Here is a 21,244-nt window from a genome sequence, read left to right as displayed (position 1 = left end):
TGAGAATTAAAAGATTTGGTGTTTGGTGAAAGTGAAATCCCGCAAGAGAACATTTCAAGCACGCACACGATTCAGTTATTTCTCATTTGTGTGAATGCGATTGTCAGACTTTGTGTAGAGAGAAAGAAACGATATTCTCTCACGGGCAGTTATACGTTGCGTTGTCACGATTCAAAATTCAATGCGATATTGATGAAAAGGGTAAAAGTGAAAAGAGATCAAATATATGGACATAGGTTGATAGGACAGAAGTGCACTGCGTGAGATGCAGATCACGAGGCACGGCGGCAGCAGCAGTTGATCGAGCAAAGAGGAGGTAAAAAAAAAACCAAAAACTATTTGTTTCCCATTGTATCACCAGTTAAGAGGGGGTGTCGGAGGGGCGACTGCATCTCCTTGGGGTGCGTTCAGCCCCCCTCTTCACGACACAAAGTGGCTGGCGTGTAGCGCAGGCCATGGGGGTCAAGGGGGTGGGCGAGCGAAGCAAACAGGGGGTCCATTTAAAGTTCCAAATCATATGTTTTGTATCCTTGGAAAGGAAAAAATCTATGATACAAGAAATTAACATTGCAGACTAACAAGCCATAAGATTAAATAAGGTCTGATGTTGTCAACCATTGGTTTCTAATTAAGTAACTGGGTTGGAATGAAAACCTGCAGCCACTGCGGCCCTCCAGTACCGACGTTGCGTGATACACTTGTGAGATAGCGGGTGTGTGGCATAAATAAATAGAGAATTCTCTTACGTTTTTGGGTGGGGCGTTCGTTGGTAACAAGGAATGGAGGATGGTGGGCAGTCCCTCATCCACGTACGCATGTGTAACTATGATTGCCACACCGGCATCCCACAGGGGTTTTCAGAGAGAATTGAGGCGTGAGCGAGAAGAAACAAGAGACAAAGTGAGCACACCATTGGGTGCCTGAGCCAAGCCAGTTTCAGAAAGAGGAGGCACAGCGGTCACCTGCCACGCAGGAGAAGGAACGATTGGCGTTACAGGGGTAGATCATTACCAGGTCCACCATGATGGCTCAACTTCAGTTTATTCTAAAACTGACTTTACAGCTTTTCGTTTATATACCACGATGGCGGTGGAGTCCTCCTTTGAGGATCCCTAAGATGGCCACAAAGCGTGAAGGTAGACTGGAGGTCGCTCAGCTCTGAGTATTTTGGCAGATTCTGATGGGGGTCGGAAGGGATGACCACAGATGCTGGTGTTTCTGCCGGTTGTGGAAGACGGGAAAGAGGAATTTGCGCTGGGCTCAGATACACAAGATAAAGAAATGCAAGGACCCGCTGACTCTGCTGTTTTTTTTACACTTTTATCTTGGGACAATTTGAATATCAACTCACGTTTGTTTATGGATTATTTATTTATTTACAGAACAACTTTCGCACTGCACGTCGGACACTTTACTGTTTGATTTTTAATCAAAGCACTTCAGCACTTTACACCGAGCCCTTGCTGACTGTGTGTGTACGTTATCGGTGGTTCCGGGTTCAAGAGGCCCCTGGAAGCAACCGGGGATCGTGGAACAGACCCAGACCGCCACACCACTCACAAGTTTTTTGCTGAAGTGAGACACATTTTAATTTTTTACTGTCTTTTATTTTTCACTTGTGTTAGGAGAGCCTCAGACATTCTGAATGTTAAGAATGAAAATGGATAAGCATAAATAAGAATCGGCAGAAATGGCACCTTTGCTCTGGTCCAACCAGGTCATTCATCATCAAATTACTGCGTCCTCCATCTGTGTTACATTGTGTTAGAATGAAACGGGGCGTCTATCGCACTCGGACATTTACACCTGTGTGTTCACCCATTAAGAAAATAAGGGGAAAAAAAAATTCTTAGTTCAACTCTACCCTGTTAATTGTTACGTTTTTCTGTGGAATTGGGCCTAATGGGAGTTCTGGTAGTGACCCAATAAATATGGACACAGAACCTGTTGAATTACATGATTAACCGCCTTGGCATTAACCCTTTGTAAATATGGTTAATCTTGAGTAGGGTTAACCTTAATCAGATATGGAGTGTAAACCTGAATAACACACAGGACTATATTCTGCTGCCCTCTTGTGGTGAAGTAACATAATACTGGAAAAGAAAATCCTGAATTGTTGTATGTGTTCTGCCCCGCTATGGTAATTCATCAATATTCACGAGTTGGATGGAGCCTTCAACTAAAATATACACACAATGGCATAGGAACAAAAAGCTGTCAAGCCAGTTTTAGAACAAACTGAAGCAGAACCATTAGTTGAATTGAGCGATAGTGATGAAAATGTGAATTGGTCATCAAACGTTGACACGGATAATGAAACTGACGCATACTGCACTGTACAACCAAAAAGCTGTGATATGCATGACAAAAAAGGCAATATCTTCTTTTTTTGGCTGTTCCCATTTAGGGGTCTCCACAACAGATCATCCATCTCCGTCTAACCCTGTCTTTTACATCATTTTCTGCCTCACCGACTGCGTTCATCTCCTCCCTCACCAAATCCATAAACTTCCTCGTTGGCCTTTCTCTTTTCCTCTTACCTGGCAGTGTTTTGTTTTGATGTGTGCAGCAGGCTGCTGCAGATGTTCTTACCAGTCCATAGTAGCCAGTGTAGTGTTCTATGCTTTGGTCTCCTGGGGAAGCAACCTGAACACAAAATAAGTACAACACCTGCATAAACTTATCAGGAAAGCCTCCTACATAACTGGGCCAACCCTGGACACACTGGAGGCTGTTTTGGAAAAGAGGACGATGGCACAACTGAATGTCTTCATGAAAAATCCCCCCCATCCCCTCTAGGCGGCGCTGTCTTGGAGCACTTTTAGCCACAGGCTCCTTCCACTACGGGGTGTTTAAGAAGAGCATCTGGGCGTCTTTTCTGGCCACTTGCTATCAGGTAATATACTATTTTCACCAAATGTTCATGTTAAATTTATTTTTATTATATTGATTGATTGGCTGTATTATTTGTCCTGTGAATCAGTAACTTTGTTTTTTTATGTTTCTGCGTGGGATTAGTAACTTTATATTTAATGTATAAAAAGTGTTGTCATTTCTATTGCTACACATCCCTTAAATGAAAGCGTGTAATGTGCACTTTAATCACGTCGGAATTGTTTCTTCTTCTTCTTCCTCCTCTTCATCTTGTCCTATTTCTATATGGAGTCGCTGTGTTTTTATAGGTTTCAGCGTGATTTGTAATTTTGAACTGTGGAGCAGAGGGGTAATTCGAGAGAACGAGGTATCTTTGACCCAACCTTTATGGAGAGTACCGTATTGAGATTTTGTTTTAATTGATTATTTATGTTGTAGCCCATAATGTTTAATACAAGTCAGTGTCCTTTGTCGGAGGGCTCTCTCTCTCAGTCATCGCACAGTCTTTTGCCGCTTACCAGGATTAAAGGAAACGGGGATGGAGTGCGACTCTTGAAAAATTCAGCATGAGAACAAACATGAACACTACGTGGGCGGCACAAGCAGAGACCTGGCGTACGGGTGAATAGTCACGTTGTTTCTATCTTATAATAGCAAAAAAAAAAATACTATGTGTGAGCGTTGAAACATAACTGCCGTCTTTGTACAAATAAATCAGCGGAGCGAAGCGGCGACGTTATTCAACAAAGCGCTTTCACGCACGGCCACGCTCACACTGCCGCAATGATTCTTGGGATTTTCACTCTACTCCCCGCCCACAGAGCGCGCCTGCGCTCATCATACTAGGACCGGTGACGTCACTGCTCCGCTCTTTGCGGTCAGTTTATTTGCAGACTGGCGGATTTTATTTCTTTTCCAAAGCAAAGCGTGACTTTCTAAGTCCAAATGAATGACCTGTCAGTAAGATCCCTCAATTATACTGGGCTTCTTCTGGAACGACAAATTGGTCAACCTCGCCATTCTGCCAGTTTAGATGGAGCGCTTGAGACTCGTCCAGGGAGCAAAACGTGTGGATGGGAATGAAGCTGATGGCAACCTTCATCTATCACCTTGTTGAATTTAATGACTTGTGTGCCACACTGAGCATTTGTGAGTGTAGGGGGTGCTTTATCACTAACATACAATGTACCCAAAACTATTTTTTATGGTTTGATGTTTTTTGTTTTGTTTCTAAAAACGAGATTATTTTTGACAACCCCAGCCCAGTCGTTGTTAGTGTAGATAGATATGAAAGGCATATAAGTGATGAAATTCTTGATGAAATTCTTCAATAAGATCTAGACATAATACGTCTTCTTTCATTGGGAACTTAAAGTGAGGAAAACGTTAAAATGTATAACAGCTGAGAGCACAAGAAGTGTGCCTGACAAAAACACGAATGAGAGTTGAGAGGACCGTAGGCGTGGTTGAAAAATGTTTGAGAGGAGGGCGGGACCTGAAAAAATCTTAAGGCAAAAGTCTCGTCTTGCGGGACTTGAAAAAAAATCTCTCTTCCAAAAAAGTCTCGTCGTGGCGAAGGGTTTTTTTTATATAATAGAGAGATATAATAAATAGCTAGATATGAAAAGTACTATATAATTGATATATATAATATATATATCCTGCCTTGCGCCCTGTGTTGGCTGGGATTGGCTCCAGCAGACCCCCGTGACCCTGTAGTTAGGATAAAGCGGGTTGGATGATGGATGGATGGATGGATATACTATACATATAGCTATATATATATATATATATATATATATATATATATATATATATATATATATATATATATATTCACGGCATTCGTAGTCTGTGTCACAATCTAATTGTATGGGTGGTTGCACACCATACAATCAGATTGTGACACAGACTATGAATGCCGTGAAAATATATATATATATATATATATATATATAGCTAGATATGAAAGGCATTATATACTAGTTATATATAATAGATATAAAGATATGAAAGGCACTATATAACTGATAGGTAGACCTGAAAAGCACTATATAATTGATAGCTATGAAAGGCACTATATAATTGATATATAGATAACTAGATATAAAGGCACTATATAATAAATATACATTATATAGATATGTAAGGCACTATATAATAAATATACATAATATATAGATATGTAAGGCACTATATAATGGATATGTATATATAAAAGATAGCTAGATATGAAAAGCACTATTTAATTGATATCTGTGAAAGGTGCTATATAATTGATGTATATAATAGATAAATAGATATGAAAGGCACTATATAATAGATGTGAGTGTGTGTCTATCTCTCTATCTAATGAGTTATGAAAAAAGAGACATAGCAGCTCTAGAAAAACTTGAGAGAAGAGCGACGAGGCTGATTCCAGGACTACAGGGGATGAGTTATGAAGAAAGATTAAAGTAGCTGAGCCTTTACAGTTTAAGAAAAAGAAGATGAAGAGGAGACCTGACTGAAGTGTTTTAAAATTATGAAGGGGATTAGTGCAGTGGATCAAGACTGAGACTTTAACATGAGCTCATCAAGAACACAGGGACACAGCTGGAAACTTGTTGAGGGTAAACTTTGCACAAACATTAGGAAGTTTTCCTTTGCATTGTGAACCACAGATGCATGGCATGAGTTACACGTAGTGTGGTAGACAGTAGGGGTCGGTTGCAGTGGTCTGGCCTTGACTCCCTGGTGGTACTGGTACTGGTATGGTGGTACTGTGACAGTAGGCACTAAGAGATGATCTACATTCTAAGTGCCATCATGGTGAACAGTGGCACAAGATCAGTCCCAAGGTTATCTCATTCATGGCCAGTCTTGTCTGAGTGGCTGTTAAGAGCAGCACACCAGCAATTAACGTCTTGCCCTCTTTTAGTTAATGACCTGCCACTACACATTCCTATTAGTTTAACAGGTGCTATCGCAACCGTTAAGCTACAAGAGATCAAAATGAGTGTCACTGCTGTTATGGTACCCGTTATTCCCTTGAAGCGGAGCCCTGAGACCCCATACAGAGAGTAGTGACATCAGGAGGTGCACGTTAGTAGAATCATATCTGCAACACCCTTGTCTCTCTGTCCCTCATTTTCCAGTTACTTAGAGCAGATTAATACAGAAGAGCTGACACTTGGCATTCATCTTGTGCCCTGCTATCCCTAATAATCAAATTAATCCAGCAGCCAACAAAGTGTATAAAATACCTCAGTCAGAGGTGGGAGAGTAGAACAGAAGGGTGGGTGACCACCAGCCAAAAAGAAAAAAAAAATGAAAGAGGGTGACAGTCAGTTACAGGACGTTAGACAAGGGGAACAGCCGTGGCCACTTGGTGTGGATATTAAGGGGATTTCTTCTTTTTACTGAAGACTAATGTTTGATTTTATGATGATCTGTATTTTCCCTATTTTTTATATCATACAATTGAAATATTTCCATACATCACTTGTGTTTTCCAATGGCATTGAGCTCATTTTGTAGCCTAGACATGAGTCTCGATCCATCCTACTAATTCATAATTTGAAACACTTCAACCATGGAGACCCAAACTGCACCCAGTACTCCAGATGAGGCCTCACCAGTGTGTTATAAAGCTTGAGCAGAACCTCCTGTGACTTGTACTCCCCACATCAAGGCGCTATATAACCTGACAGTCTGTTAGCCTTCTTCATGGCTTCTGCACACTGTCTGGCAGTTGACAGTAACGAGTCCACCGTAGCTCTGTAATCAGCCTTGTTGCTCTTCTCTGAACCTTTTCTAGTGCTGCTAGTCCACTACGACTCCCTAAGTCCTTCTAATGAGGTGGACTCTCGATTTTCTGACCACCCATTGTGTATTCAAACCTCACATTTTTATTTCCCAAGTGTAATTCTTTACATTTACGGACATTAAATTTCATCGTCCACAAACCTGCCCAAGCCTGTTTTCTATCCAGTCCCCTCCGTGATGACTCAACTGCTTCTCGATTCTCTGCCAGTCCACCTATCTTGGTATCATCTGCTACATTAATCAGCTTGTTCTTTATATTCCTATCCAAGTAAATTATAAATATTAAAAACAGCAGCGGCCCCCAGCACTGACCCCTGCTGGTCACCACTCTTAACATGGGATTCTTAATTCTGATTGGGTCCCTCACACCATCACCCACCTCTGCTTTCTGTGTCTGAACCAAAAAAGATGGCGTGGATTTGCATTACGGATGCTGTGCCCAGAATGTGCCTCTCGAAGGGGTGTCTATTGGCAGGGTGGGGACCGGAGAGCGAAGGCCGGCTGCTGTCTCTATACATTAACACACAGAGTTCCCTTTCGTAAGGATCACACTCGTGGCACTTTACAGTTAGTTTTTAATCTACAAATGTACATTTTTATTTTTTTAATCATCTTTCCGGTTTGAAAAGCAGCGCAGCACGTTTGTTTTTTTAGGTACAATTTCATTCACAGTTTCTGTGGGTTTCTCTCTGCCACCAAAGCACAGGATTTATTGTATCCATTTCTCCACCATCTGCTGACACAAGCGAGCCGAGTGAAATGCGACAGCAGGATGCACCGCAGACGGACCACCCGATCGCCCACGCTTGGCTGCTTCAGGCAGGCTCACTTTTGAATGTCCAGCGTCCAAATCGAGTGGCACTGCCAAGCCTGGCCTGTTTTTATTTTTCTTTCTTTCATAGGGGTTTGAGTGAATCCATGCCGTGTAACGAGCACACAAGAGTAGCGCGGGCAGATTTTAGGCTGGCATTTGTTGTTGGGTTTACTGAGAAGACGGAAACACAAAAAGAGGGGGGTGTCCAGTGGGCTCCAAGTCAAGATTCTGGGCAGCGTGGCTTCAGATGCCAATGATGTTACTCTGTCTGTCCGGCACATTCCATCTCGGCGGGCTCTCCTTCCTCTGCGGTGCCCACTCCTTCGGCTCCAGCTTCCCCCTCACGGGTCCGAAACAGAAGCTCTCCAGCCTGAATGACATGTTCGGTGGTCTGCCAGGCTGTGGTGCCACTGTACTGCTGGTAGAAGTCTGTGTCGGCCTGGAACATGACCAGCGCCTGGGCAGTGTGAATGCGTACGTGCTGAGCCAGGCTCGTGGCATCCAGGAATTTTTCCCCACAGGAGTCGCAGGCATAGAGGATTTGGGTATTAGGATCTGAAGAAAAATAAATGAAAGAGTAATGAGAAGAAATGGAGGAACTGGACAGTCAGGTGGCAACACGCAAACACCCGCCCAGGGCACAGATTTCTAGTTCTCTTTACCTTAATGTGTTTTTATTTGTTAACCATCTGGAATTTGGGTTCATTTCCTCCCCCTCTGTGCAGAGCTGCCATATTCACCCCGTGTTCCTCAACGCCTCCTTCCTAAGCGTTTCATGGCTTGGCAATTTAGCTTTCTGTTTTTTATTTGGCAAATGGTGTGTTTACTTAAAGCCAGACTGCTGACAAAGTTGACAGAAAAGAGCACTCAAAGCGCAGGCCAGAACATAATCGACGCTCTGAACGGCATTTTAATATTTAATTTGAAACTAAAAACACAAATGAGGTAAACAAGCCACATCCCTGTAGAGCGACAGATTGGGCCAGAGATGGCTTAATGCTCATCTGCATGTCGACTTTTATTTTGTGATATATGTTGTTAATCCCCGAGACGAAATGACCTTTGGAGGTCCAAGCACAGGGTCAGCCATTGTTCCGCGCCCCTGGAGCAATTTTCAGGTTAAGGGCTTTGCTCGAGGGCCCAACAGAGTAGGATCCCTTCTGGCAGTAGCGGGATTTGAGCCAGCAGCCTACCAGATACCAGCACAGATCCTCATCCTCCGAGCCACCACTCCGCCCTTTACAGATCCATGGTGTGTGTTTCTGTGTTCATTTCTGTCTTTTCATCGTCATGCATGTGCTCCGGTAGGGATCCCTGGGCAGGCATCTTTTGTAAAAGAGTAGGGTGTACCCCGATGTCGCAGCCTCACCCATTCCGGGCCCTTTAATCACTCCCCCCTCTCTAACTGGCTGACTATCCCTCTCACCCCTTCACCACATAACAGCTAATGAGTGATGAGCATACTGGCACAAAATGGCTACCGTCGCGTCATCCAGGTGGATGCTACACATTGGTGGTGGTGGTGGAAGTGGCTCCCTGCTCTCTCTGTCAAGTGCTTTGAGTAGTGAGAAAAGAAGGTAAAGAATTATCTATCCTCTTTAATAAAATCCCTTTGTGCGTCCAGGTGTCTGTGTGTGTGTGTCTTCTGGTGAACTGCGCATGCGCGGGGCACGGTGCGATGCGCGATATTACTGTCAGAGAAAGTTACAGGCGTTTTACAGAAATACAAACCAGTATTACTGCGAGAGGAAGTTAAAGGTACACAATACAGTGACGCATATTATAGCTACATACAGGCCAGTATTACTGTCAGAGGAGATTAAAGGCATATTACCGACGCGCACGCCTGTATTACCGCCAGAGAAAATTAAAGGTATATTACAGACGTACAAGCCAGCGGACGTACAAGACAGTATTACTGTCACAGAAAATTAAAGACACACAATACATGAAGAACGGTCAGCTCAGCAAGTAGACATCAACAAAAGAAAGGCTGAAAGAAAGAAAAATACGACCAACAAAAAGAATGAGGTCAAAGTCCCTTGCCATTTAATATAGACTGTTCCTACTAATGTTTATGCACTACTGTTATTACTAGCGCCCGTTATTGTAACAGGCTAAATGACTAGTATATATATAATTCACTAAGCCGCCAGCGAGCAAGACACCCATGGAGCATGCAAGACAGAGCCACGCCCAACAAATGGGATACGACAACTCACATAGCCACGCCCACCCACGCGAGTCCTGCCCACCAACTCTAAGATCATTGGATACGACGACAACTCGCAGAGCCACGCCCACCAACTCGGACGCAGCAACTCACAAAACACGGCGTCATTCGCGTTCGTCTCTGCTACAGTCCACATGCACCTCTGAGCCATGGTGACTTTTTATTATTCTTTTCGGTTACGACGCACAACCGCGTCCACCATCGCAAACTGTTTTACACGCTGCATACAGCGATTCGCATCCGCGACAAACATGCTTCTTCTTAGATAGTCCTGCAGGAACACGGAAAACGTTTGTCTACACAATTTCACACCATACTCCTTATTCCCCAGCCCACATCCACCCTCTCTCTCCAGGCAACAAACACCGCGTAAGTCGCTTTCGTCTCCATGGCACACATACGACAGAGCCCCGTCCACCAACAATTCGCACGAGAGCAAAAGCATTTGCCAAGAATGTTTTCATTAATCAAGAACGAAAGTTGGAGGTTCGAAGACGATCACATACCGCTGTAATTCCGACCATAAACGATGCCGACTGGCAATCCGGCAGCGTTATTCTCATGACCCGCCGGTCAGCCAACCAGGTAACCAAAGTCTTTTGGTTCCGGTGGAGTATGTTTGCAAAGCTGACCATGGTCTTAGAGTTGGTGGGCAGGTCTCTGTGAGTTGCTCTTGCAAGCGGGCACATGACCAGGCAGTGTGTATGCTTCGAAAGCGAGGGTAGACGCGGCAGGACCATCTAAGAAGAGGCATGTTTGTCGTGGATGTGAATCGCTGTATGCAGCGTGTAAAACAGTTTGTTTGTTGCGGATGTGAATCGCTGTATGCAGTGTGTAAAACAGTTTGTCACGGATGTGAATCGCTGTATGCAGCGTGTAAAACAGTTTGTTTGTTGCGGATGTGAATCGCTGTATGCAGTGTGTAAAACAGTTTGTTTGTCGCGGATGTGAATCGCTGTATGCAGTGTGTAAAACAGTTTGTTTGTCGCGGATGTGAATCGCTGTATGCAGCGTGTAAAACAGTTTGCGAGAGGAATCCCATGGTCTTAGAGTTGGGGGGCGGGTCTCTGTGAGTTTCTCTTGCGAGTGGGCACATGACAGGCAGCGTGTATGCTTCGAAAGCGAGGGTAGACGCGGCAGGACCATCTAAGAAGAGGCATGTTTGTCGCGGATGTGAATCGCTGTATGCAGCGTGTAAAACAGTTTGTTTGTCGCGGATGTGAATCGCTCCAATTGTCAGTCATGGACAATTATATGTTGCCCTCTCCAGAGTTCCATCCTTTCATTCACCTACAGTCGTATCCTCAAACCCACCCCATTTGGACAACTGTGTCTTTCAGGAAGTGTTCACCCATCAATACATAATTATGCGGTGTATGCTACGCCGCGGGTTGGCTAATTATTATTATTATTACTAGATAGATAGATACTTTATTAATCCCACGGGGAAATTCACATAATTTCATACTTTTTCAAAATTTTCAAAATTCATGCTATTCGGTCCATTTATACTAATCAGTTTTAGATTCCTGTTTTACTGCGATTAACTTTATCTGTTCCTTTGAATGCGTACATTATGTGAAGATTCGTGTTAAAAGGCCGAGCCTGTGCTCACTGAAGAGCGCTACACAAAAATACATTCAACTGAAATGAACTCACAACCTGTGCATAGAAGAATGTGCCCCACGGGTGGGCATGCGTGACAGTGTGACCCCGAGCACGTCGAGTAAACTGACAGGGCTCCGAGTGGACTAAGTAGCCGGGCCTGATCCAAGTTGTACTCACACAAAGCACATCGACATGACACTTGTCTTGAAAGCCGCTGTACCAAACAAAGGCAGCCTGACGGACCAACGCCCCACAGATGTTTTAATATAAATGATCCCCTCACCTGCCTCCTGTACCTTCTCCACCGCCTTCGTGATCTCGGCCTTCAATGCCTCTGTTTCATCGGCTGACACTGCTGCTGCTACAGGAAGGACTGGAAAACAAGTCACATTTACATTCACTGGTTTAGCAGACGCTTTTATCCAAAGCAACTTCATAAAAGAGGACAATATAATCAAGTAACATCAGTCTGGGGGAACAAGTATTACAAGAAAAGGTAATAAAAGGTAAAAGATTTCCTGCAGAAGGGGCCTGAGTTGCCTCAAAAGCTTGCATATTGTCATCTTTTTAGTTAGCCAATAAAAGGTGTCATTTTGCTTGACTTTTCTCTACATTCGTAATGGCTAACACGGTACAACACCCCAGTATTACAGGAAAAGGTTACAAAATTGACACCATAAGTCAAGAGCTTAGAATAAAATACAAGTTGGCAATAATTCCTAGATTGTACAACCTAACCGCTCAGTTAAACAGAAAGTCACCAAATGAGAGAGTCCTGAAATGCTTCTTAAAGACTCTGAAGGAGCCCCCCAAATGGAGGTGGGCAGCTCGTTCCACCATCTAGGAGCTACGCACGAAAAGAATTTGGACTGAGATTTAATGTCACACTAAGGTGACATTCACAGGCAGACCTGGCAGGTGCTGATCCATTCACTACTCTGTAGGCAGACATCAAGGATTTGAACTTAGTGTGGGCCTCTACACAGAGCCAGTGTAGTGGTGGTCTGAAGAGGGGAGTGACATGTGCCCGCCTTGGCTGATTCAGCACCAGGCCTGCTGCTACATTTTGAGTTAAACAGATGGCACGCAAATCAATTTGCTGCCTAAGTCCCATCCCGTAACACTTGACAAAATATTAAGAGTTAACACTCCACTCGGGCATTCTGGGAGCGGCAGCAAGGTGTGGGCCAAACATGGGAGAAGCTGAAAAGACCTTCTTACCTGTGAGCTGTGTGACTGCACTGGCTGCTAGTGCCTCAGTCGCCAAGGTGACAATTTCATCGGTGGTTACTGTCACAATATTGACTTCGTCATTGTCCATATCTTCCTCTGACTTAGTGACCAGCTTCTTCATACCAGCCTTGCCCTGGTGGACTGTCTTAACATGGGAGCGCAGGTTGTCGACACGGTTGAAGCCCCGGCCACATTTGTCACACAGATATGGCTTCTCGCCTGAGTGAAAAGAAACATGCATGTCAAATGAGTAGGGGCTTCAGCACGTTAAGCTGGAACAACACCACGTGACGTAACGCTGCAGATGGACTATGGCTTTTACGTATCAGTAGTCGTCGTCTTCTTCTGTCGGCTGCTCCCATTTAGGGGTCTCCACAGCAGATCATCCGTCTCCATCTATTCCCATCTTTTACATTACATGCCACACTGACTGCCTTCATGTCCTCCCTCGCCACATCCATAAACCTCCTCTTTGGCCTTTCTCTTTTCCTCTTGCCTGGTGGTTCCTTATCCTGATGTACCCCTCATATCTCCTCTGCACGTGTCCTAACCATCTCAATCTCGCCTCTCTCACTTGGTCATACCTGTGTTGTCCCCTCTAATATACTCATTCCTAATCCTGTCTGCTCTCGTAACTTTACGTGAAAATTGTAACATCTTCAGCTCTGCCTCCTGTCTTTTCATCTGTTCCACCGTCTCCAAACCATACAACGCAGCTGGTCTCACTACCACTAACATCTGCGGTGATGTGTGAATTTTGTTGGATTCCAAGTGGCGCTGATCTTTATGGAAGCCTAACATGCAACCTAACAGCATGCATTAGCCCATAGTTGTTGCCAACATCCACAGAAATCTTTTCCTAATCTTTATTCGACTTCATGAGTGGGTTTTCCACCTTTAGTTTGCACTCACCTTCACGGTGCCCATGTATCCACCTTATTAGTGTTGATGGAGAGACTGCTGCTCAGAGTCTGACTCAGGCATGGACTGTCTTTTGAGTTTGCATGTTCTCCTGTTGCCCATGTAAGTTACCTCTAGATTTCCCTTCCAGTCAGTCATCGTCCAATCCGCTATATCCTAACACAGGGTCACGGGGGTCTGCTGGAGCCAATCTCAGCCAGCACAGGGTGCAAGGCAGGAACAAACCCCAGGCAGGGCACCAGCCCACCGCAATGTGTGCACACACTGGGGACAATTTAGGATCGCCAATGTACCTAACCTGCATGTCTTTGGACTGTGGAAGGAAACCCACACAGACACGGGGAGAACATGCAAACTCCACGCAGGGAGGACCCGGGAAGTCTCCATACTGCGAGGCAGCAGCGCTACCACTGTGCCACCGTGCCACCCAGATTTCCCCTCCACAACTCATAAATCACAAAAAGTTAACTTGTTTGGTGACTCTGTAAAGGTGAGTGAGCTCTTTGTGGACTGAGTTAAGGAAATGAATGAAAGAGTGGTTGGTTTCGGTTTACTCCAGCAATTCTTTCAGTTGGTCACTTTGTCCCATCCCACACTATAATAACTGTGTCTCATTGGATTAAAAAAAATTAAAACATGGGCAGGATTCTGCTTGTTTTTTTTAAAATTATTTTGCATCAAATCTAACAGTTTTACTTCATTACCCTCACTGACCCTGACGAAATAAGATACGACTTTACTTTTGCCCATGATAGTATCCATACTGGCCACTCCAGCACACTGGTCAAGCAGGGCGGCAGCAAAGTTAGGAGAAATTAGTCAACTTACCCGTATGTATGATGACGTGCTTAGAGAGGTCTCCAACATTCACAAAGGCTTTGTTACACACGTGGCACTTGTGGGGCCGGATGTTATCGTGATGGCGGATGTGATTGGCTAGTTGGCTTGACTGGACAAACCTGCGAGAAGAAAGTTTTAATGTGTAATGAGACAGACAGTGCAAAACGCCATAGGGAATGGGCAGCCTCAAATAAAGTTATGAACATCCAATGCTGGCCTCACCTCTTTCCACAGCGGTCACACACATAGGGCTTCTCCCCCGTATGCTGTCGGACATGAGCGATTAAGGAGCTGGCCTGGGTGAATCCCTTCCCACAGATCATGCAGAGGCACGGCTTCTCTCCTGGAGAAAAAGTTTAGACATGTTTAATCTGGGACTGCTGGCAAAACAGAATTGTTAAAGCTTGGGGCCCTGAGGTGCAGGCGTATCATCCCTAAAGTTAGACAGAACGTGTTAGTGGAGTTGAGGATCTGATCTGGGCGTCACTATGATGGACTACTGAGTCACGATTAGAGCAGGGGTCTCCAACATGTCGCTCGCGAGCTACTGGTAGTTCGGCCAAAGGGTTAATGAGTCCTACATAAATTTGAAAACTTGATTAGTCAAATTAGGGGGTGGGTGATCTTTCCAAGAAAATCAGATCACGATCCACAATCTCAGTTGCAATCTATCTTTTCAATGTGGCAGACACTTAAGAGAATATCCGGACTCAAACTCATCAAGACCTAAGTAACATTTTATTTTAAATATCAAACAAAGTTGAATTCAATTGTTCTTTCGTTCGCTAGATAGGCGGAGTTAAGGACCACGCCCCAAAGGAAGGCCCCGCCCCTCGGCCCGCTGCGTGTTCCTTGGATTCACTTTTATAGATCAGTACTGTAAGCGAACTCTGATACAAAGTGAAATGAGAGAAATCGCAAAATCAACAAATTGTAGAAAAAAAACAGATCTAAATACATGAAGTAGTTCTTTTGTGAAAAGCGGACAGACATACAGACAGAGAGACATTGGATTTTATATATTATATATTAGTAAACCTTCAAAATAATATGCAGTTAAAGTCTCAACAGCATTTTCAGAATTTCTGGAGCTTAGTAGAGTCAGATAACTAGAAGAATCTTCACCAAGCAGCTCTGTTTGGGTCTCCATACCTCTGTGAGTCTGACGTGAATGTCATGAAATCAAAGTTCAGAACAAGACTGACAGACGAACATTGAAATGACTACAGGAGAGTGAACCTAAGGGGGCTCCACTCCACCAGACACCTCAGTGCCAGTCATCTGACTAACTAAACAACACATCACACCTGCGACTGGGCCTGTGAATAAAGTGACACAGTGACATGTGACAAAATGACAAATGAAGAAGTCAGATCTGTGGATTTGGAATTGCATTGTTTTGTTTTAATTCAATAGTGTGAGATACACTAGAAAATGCATACAGACATACAAAATGCACTTGCAGATGAACTAAATATTTTTTGTGATGTTTTAATGCAAAATGTGGGTTGTGGATACCAACATTTTGTAAATGTTCAGGCAAAGCAAGCTTATTCAGTTTGTTTGGGTTGAAATAAGCTATGAGAAGAAACGTTAGAAAACATGAGTAGCTCTTGGCCATTTTCATTCTGTAAAAGTAGCTCTCGGGGGGGGGAAAAAAAGGTTGGAGACCCCTGGTTTAGAGTTTGTCAGCTTTAGGACAGCATTCCAGAATATCAGACTGCACATCACTGTTCAACTGAGGCTACAAATGGAAGAGATCCCCCCACACCTCACCTGTGTGAATTCGAACGTGACGCTGAAGTGCTCCTGGGTCAGCAAACGCTCGCTGGCAGTGCATGCACACATACGGCTTTTCTCCACTGTGAACTCGTAGGTGTCTCTTCAGGTTACCTGGATGACAAGAGTCAACAAGACAGAGTCTGATACACAAGAACCTCCTGCGCTCATCTCCTTCGTTTGTACGCCCCTGTGGCGTACGCTCGCACACTCCGCTGCAGAGTCAAAAGGGTTTACACATGTGCACTTGTGATGCTTGAGCTTTCATTGTTAGCTGTAATACACCGTTTAGTCATAGCAGTCAAAAATGTGAATGATTGTGAACAATCACATTGATAATGATGATGTATTGTACTGCTGCTGTAGTAGCCATCACTTTATTTAGTGAAGCCACACTAAAAAATGACAAGGCAGCGTTTGCACAAGTGTGACATCTAGTGGTTACAAAAAGCATTCCACACATCCTGGGCATTTTATCCATCCATCAATTATCCAACCCGCTATATCCTAACTACAGGGTCACGGGGGTCTGCTGGAGCCAATCCCAGCCAACACAGGGCGCAAGGCAGGAAACAAACCCGGGCAGGGCGCCAGCCCACCACAGGGTACGCACACACACACACACATTAGGGACAATTTAGAATCGCCAGTGCACCTAACCTGCATGTCTTTGGACTGTGGGATGAAACCGGAGAACCCGGAGGAAACCCCTGGGCATTTTTCCTGGTTATAGTCACAGGAAGGTGAAGCCTATTCTAGCAGCAAAAGACACAAGACAGCTAGATGCAGACCCACTGCAGGGCAAACTCTTGTACACACTCACACAGGGGCTACTAAAGAGTCCACCGGTCTACCAGCATGACTTGGGGAAACCCACAAAAGGGGGCTTGTCCCCTTATATTTTCTCTTCAGCATTTGGCAGGCCTGCTCAGTTGTATTTAAATCGGGTGACTGGCTTAGCCATTCTAGAATTTTCCATTTTTTAGCTTTGATAAACTCCTGTGTTGCCTTAGCAGTACATTTGGCTCATTATCATGTTGTAGGATGAAGCGCCGTCCAAGGAGTTTGGAGGCATTTATTAGAATTCCAGCAGATCAGATCTTTCTACACACCTCAGGATTCATTGTGCCTCTGCTGTCAGCAGTGCCATAATCAATGAAGAGAAGTGTGCCAGGACCTGTGGCAGCCATACACGCCCAAGCCATAACACTCCACCACCTTGTCTAACAGATGAGGTGCTCTGATTTGGATCTCGGGCAGTTCCTTTTCATCTCCACACTTTGCTCTCATCATCACTCTGATCAGGCTCATCTTTGTCTCATGTGTTTTCCCAGAATTCTGCAGGTTCTTTTAAGTCCTTTTCTGCAAACTGTAATCTGGCCACCCTGTTTGTGTGGCTAGGTTAGGTTTAGGTTTAGGTTTATTTGTCATATATAGGTTAACACAGGGTCAACATACAATGAAATGTGTATGACGAGAAAAACAAGTCACTCAGCCTAGATCCAATAAAGCTTAAAAAAAGATTACAAGTTAAAAATAGACAAGTCATATAAAATAAAATGTGTATGTTTTAAAAGAAGTTATAGAGTTATAGGCTAACTAGAGGTTTGCATGTTGCAGGGTGGCCTTCTTCTTTTTCAACCTTATGATGGCTTCTTTGACTTTCACTGTTACAGCTCTTGTCCTCATGTTGAACAATAGCAACGACAGACTCCAAAGGCTAGAAGCAAGCCAAGGGTATCTTATGAAGCCATGAAACACACCTGAGGAATCACAAGCACTTGGATGGTGACTTGTCCCAAACATTATGGTGTCCTTAAAATTGGGGTTGGTGGGTACAGAATCGTAGATAAAAAATGTCACGTCTGCATGGTGTGACCAAAATGTATGCAAATATCCTTAAATGGAAGTTTGCAATGTGCACTTTAATCACAATGTCTGAGTTGTTTAAACATTATGGAGGGCACTGTACACACTTCTATAACAGTCAATTGACCTTTGTGAAATCAACTAGCCCGTATGTCTTTGGCATTCAAAAGGAAAATGGACTATCTGATGAAAACCCATGAGGAGAATGTGGAAACGTCATATTGACTACCTAAGGACTGATATCACTGACCACCGTGTCGCCCAATCCTAAAGCACTTCACCCCACTATTCAAAGTATATGACATGTACACTAATCATGCGAAAAACCCTAACTTACCTGAGGTAGTAAACTGTTTTCCGCACTCTTTACATTTCAGCGGTCCATCGGTGATGTGAATCTTCATGTGAGCCTTCAGATTGCCAATCTGTAAGCAGAACACAATGAATTAGTTTTCTCTTCTACTGCCCCAAGTGTTTCTGAATGACAGCTGCCATTTCCTTTAACATCCCGTCCATCTCAACTCGCCTTAGTCTTGTTCTCCTGATGGGTTGTTTTTTCTCCCTGCTTTACAGTAATTTTGGTAATGTCAACATTCACCTTTTCTTGAATTATTTAAAACCTAGAATGGAAACAGGCAGCCCAGACACAGTGACCGCTGATCATGACCAACCGCATATCACTTCTTATGGGTTTACTGCAATAAGGTCTAGGAGTTGCCCCATTAACGACAGAAATAAAATCACACAATATTCTCCCATAATTATTGAAGAGAAACACCCGTAAGAGAACGGCAACAAGGCCCCTTCATAAAATAAAACTTCAGTCATTTTCTTATCCTCCTCCTCCTCCTCTAAAGCAGTGCTGGAAAACCCATGTCTTTTGTACTGACATGTCATTGAGTGAATAGTCTCTGGCTCTGTAAGACCCTGAATTGAATTAAGTGGGTTTGGGAGTGTTGTGTTATGGACTGGAATAATTGATGGGCAGGCTCGGTCACAACTCCTTGGGTAACAAAGGTGTAGGAGAAGTGCAACCCATTAGCTCAAAGCAAGAGGGACACAACTGCTGGTCACATATATTAAGAAAAATCCCGAGTGGTCTCCCCTCGACTTTCTTGTATACTCAGATATGGGGATGGACATTGGAGGAGTAAACCGCAAGACAATGATTATATTTTTATATTATGTACATTAAAGAATCATCAACCACAAATTAAATCAAATTAATAATATATTGAACAATTATTATAAAAGTAAAGTTGAATAAATCAGACTCTGCAGCTGCATGAATAAAAAAGTACCACTTCCGGGTAGCGGAAATAGCTGGAAAGTTGATAGAAATCTACATGTTGTATCTAATACTTGTATGCAAACTTTGGTTGACCTAAGTGGAAGCGTACTCAAGTTATTGTGTTTACACACACACCCACACACAGACAGATACACAGACATAATTCCAAAAATTCCATTTTTGGATGATTACAATACTTTCGTACGAGAAAGTAAATTGGACTCGGGGAGGTCTAAAACGTCAAGATTCATCAAAATCTCAAAATCTATTTTTTGACGATAACAAAACTTTCCCTACGAGAAAGTAAATTGGACTCGGGGAGGTCTAAAATGTTGAGGTTTGTCAAAATCTCGAAGTCGAATTTTTGGACAATTACAATACTTTCCTACGAGAAAGTAAATTGGACTCAGGGAGGTCTAAAACGTCGAGATTCATCAAAATCTCTAAATCTATTTTTTTGACAATTACAATACTTTCCCTAAGAAAAAGTAAATTGGATGCAGGGAGGTCAAAAATGTTGAGGTTTGTCAAAATCTCAAAGTCGAATTTTTGGACGATTACAATACTTTCCTACGAGAAAGTAAATTGGACTCAGGGAGGTCTAAAACGTTGAGATTCATCAAAATCTCTAAATGCATTTTTTTTGACGATTACAATACTTTCCCTAAGAGAAAGCAAATTGGACTCGGGGAGGTCTAAAATGTCGAGGTCCGTTAAAATCTCGAGGTCGAATTTTTGGGCGATTACAACACTTTCCCTATACTACGTATACGAGAAAGTAAAAATGGAACGTACTGCTTATTTTTGTTTTCAACATTAACAGTTCACTTTTAGAAAGGATAACACTTTGAAAAGTTCTAACCAAGCCAACATTTTGCATCTTGCCACTTTACCCACCTCATTGCTGGATATCACATGGTTTCACTTCTCACTCTGTCACAGTATCATTGTCAAATAATAACCCCAACCTCATCTTGCCACCCTGCCACTAACCTGGTTAAAGCGCTTGTCACAGTGAGGGCACTTGTGTCCTTTGTCGGTGTCATGTGTTTCCAAGTGCCTCATCTTGGCCGTGGGGTCTGAGAAAGAGCGCTCGCAGTAGTCGCAGTGGTATGGTTTCTCGCCACTGTGTACCAGCTGGTGCCTCTTGAGGTTGCCAGAAGTCGTGAAGAGCTTGCCGCACTCCTCACAGTTGTATCGTGCCTCCCCAGTGTGCCGTTTCCGGTGCAGGTTCAGCAGACTGACTAGTCGGTAACTCTTTCCACATTCCTTGCAACTGTAGGGCTTTAGTGGGCTATGTTGGGGGGGAAAAAAAGTACAACAAAGACTCAGTAATATAGGGGTCAGTACTAAATGCCGTCACGGTTTTATAGATATATAAGGTGATGAATTCAGTATAAAATGAACTAGTGATATTTCACATCCTATTTGTTCCTCCCAATAACACCAAAAGATGCCCACGTAGAAAACTTAAAAATCCTGGGTGTATGTGGACAATAAACATACAAACACATGAATAATCATCATTTCAATTAATAACTTTCTATAGCGCACATCACCTCAAGGTTCTTTGCTCATTATTGCCCGTATGGAGCGACACAAATCCCAGGTTCCAAAAGAAAGGCAGAATACCCTTTCACAGACCTGTTCACATAACAATATTCTTTTCCTCTCCCTCAACCCCAGGTGATGCTTGTCCTCCTCCACTCCCGACCACCTGGGTGAGGCAGAGGCTCCCCTTTTTACGTCAGGCCTGGGTGTACTTCTGCTGCTACGACATTGCCTCCAGGAAGTACTTCCAGGTCAGGTGGAACCTCTTTAGGACAGCGGAGTCTGTTCTCAGCATCTCTCTCCAGAACCGTGACAGAGCTGCCATTCAGAACTACAACTCCCATGCAGCCCTGCGGGTCTCCAAATTGGAGCTCTGCCACAGGCATGCCGTCACCCAGCACATGTGGCCCTGAGAGGCAGC

General features: G+C 43.8%; 1 protein-coding gene across 2 annotated transcripts in view; it reads right to left on the bottom strand.

Moving 5' to 3' along the window:
• Window positions 1–7,242: 7,242 nt before the first annotated feature.
• The window catches only part of zbtb17 (zinc finger and BTB domain containing 17), a 34,703-nt gene continuing 20,701 nt past the window's right edge, over window positions 7,243–21,244 (bottom strand). For both annotated transcript variants that reach the window (XM_051930865.1, XM_051930864.1), the window contains exons 8-15: window positions 20,266–20,566; window positions 18,319–18,406; window positions 16,110–16,226; window positions 14,556–14,676; window positions 14,322–14,452; window positions 12,561–12,791; window positions 11,623–11,712; window positions 7,243–8,053 (exon numbers count right to left, since the gene is read on the bottom strand). In XM_051930865.1, the coding sequence (XP_051786825.1) occupies window positions 7,758–8,053; window positions 11,623–11,712; window positions 12,561–12,791; window positions 14,322–14,452; window positions 14,556–14,676; window positions 16,110–16,226; window positions 18,319–18,406; window positions 20,266–20,566 (1,375 nt within the window). In that variant the 3' untranslated portion in view covers window positions 7,243–7,757. The remainder of the gene's footprint in view (window positions 8,054–11,622; window positions 11,713–12,560; window positions 12,792–14,321; window positions 14,453–14,555; window positions 14,677–16,109; window positions 16,227–18,318; window positions 18,407–20,265; window positions 20,567–21,244) is intronic.

This window comes from Erpetoichthys calabaricus, chromosome 8, assembly GCF_900747795.2.
Source record: "Erpetoichthys calabaricus chromosome 8, fErpCal1.3, whole genome shotgun sequence".
Taxonomy (NCBI): Eukaryota; Metazoa; Chordata; class Cladistia; order Polypteriformes; family Polypteridae; genus Erpetoichthys; species Erpetoichthys calabaricus.
This window is presented reverse-complemented; position numbering and strand designations above follow the sequence as displayed.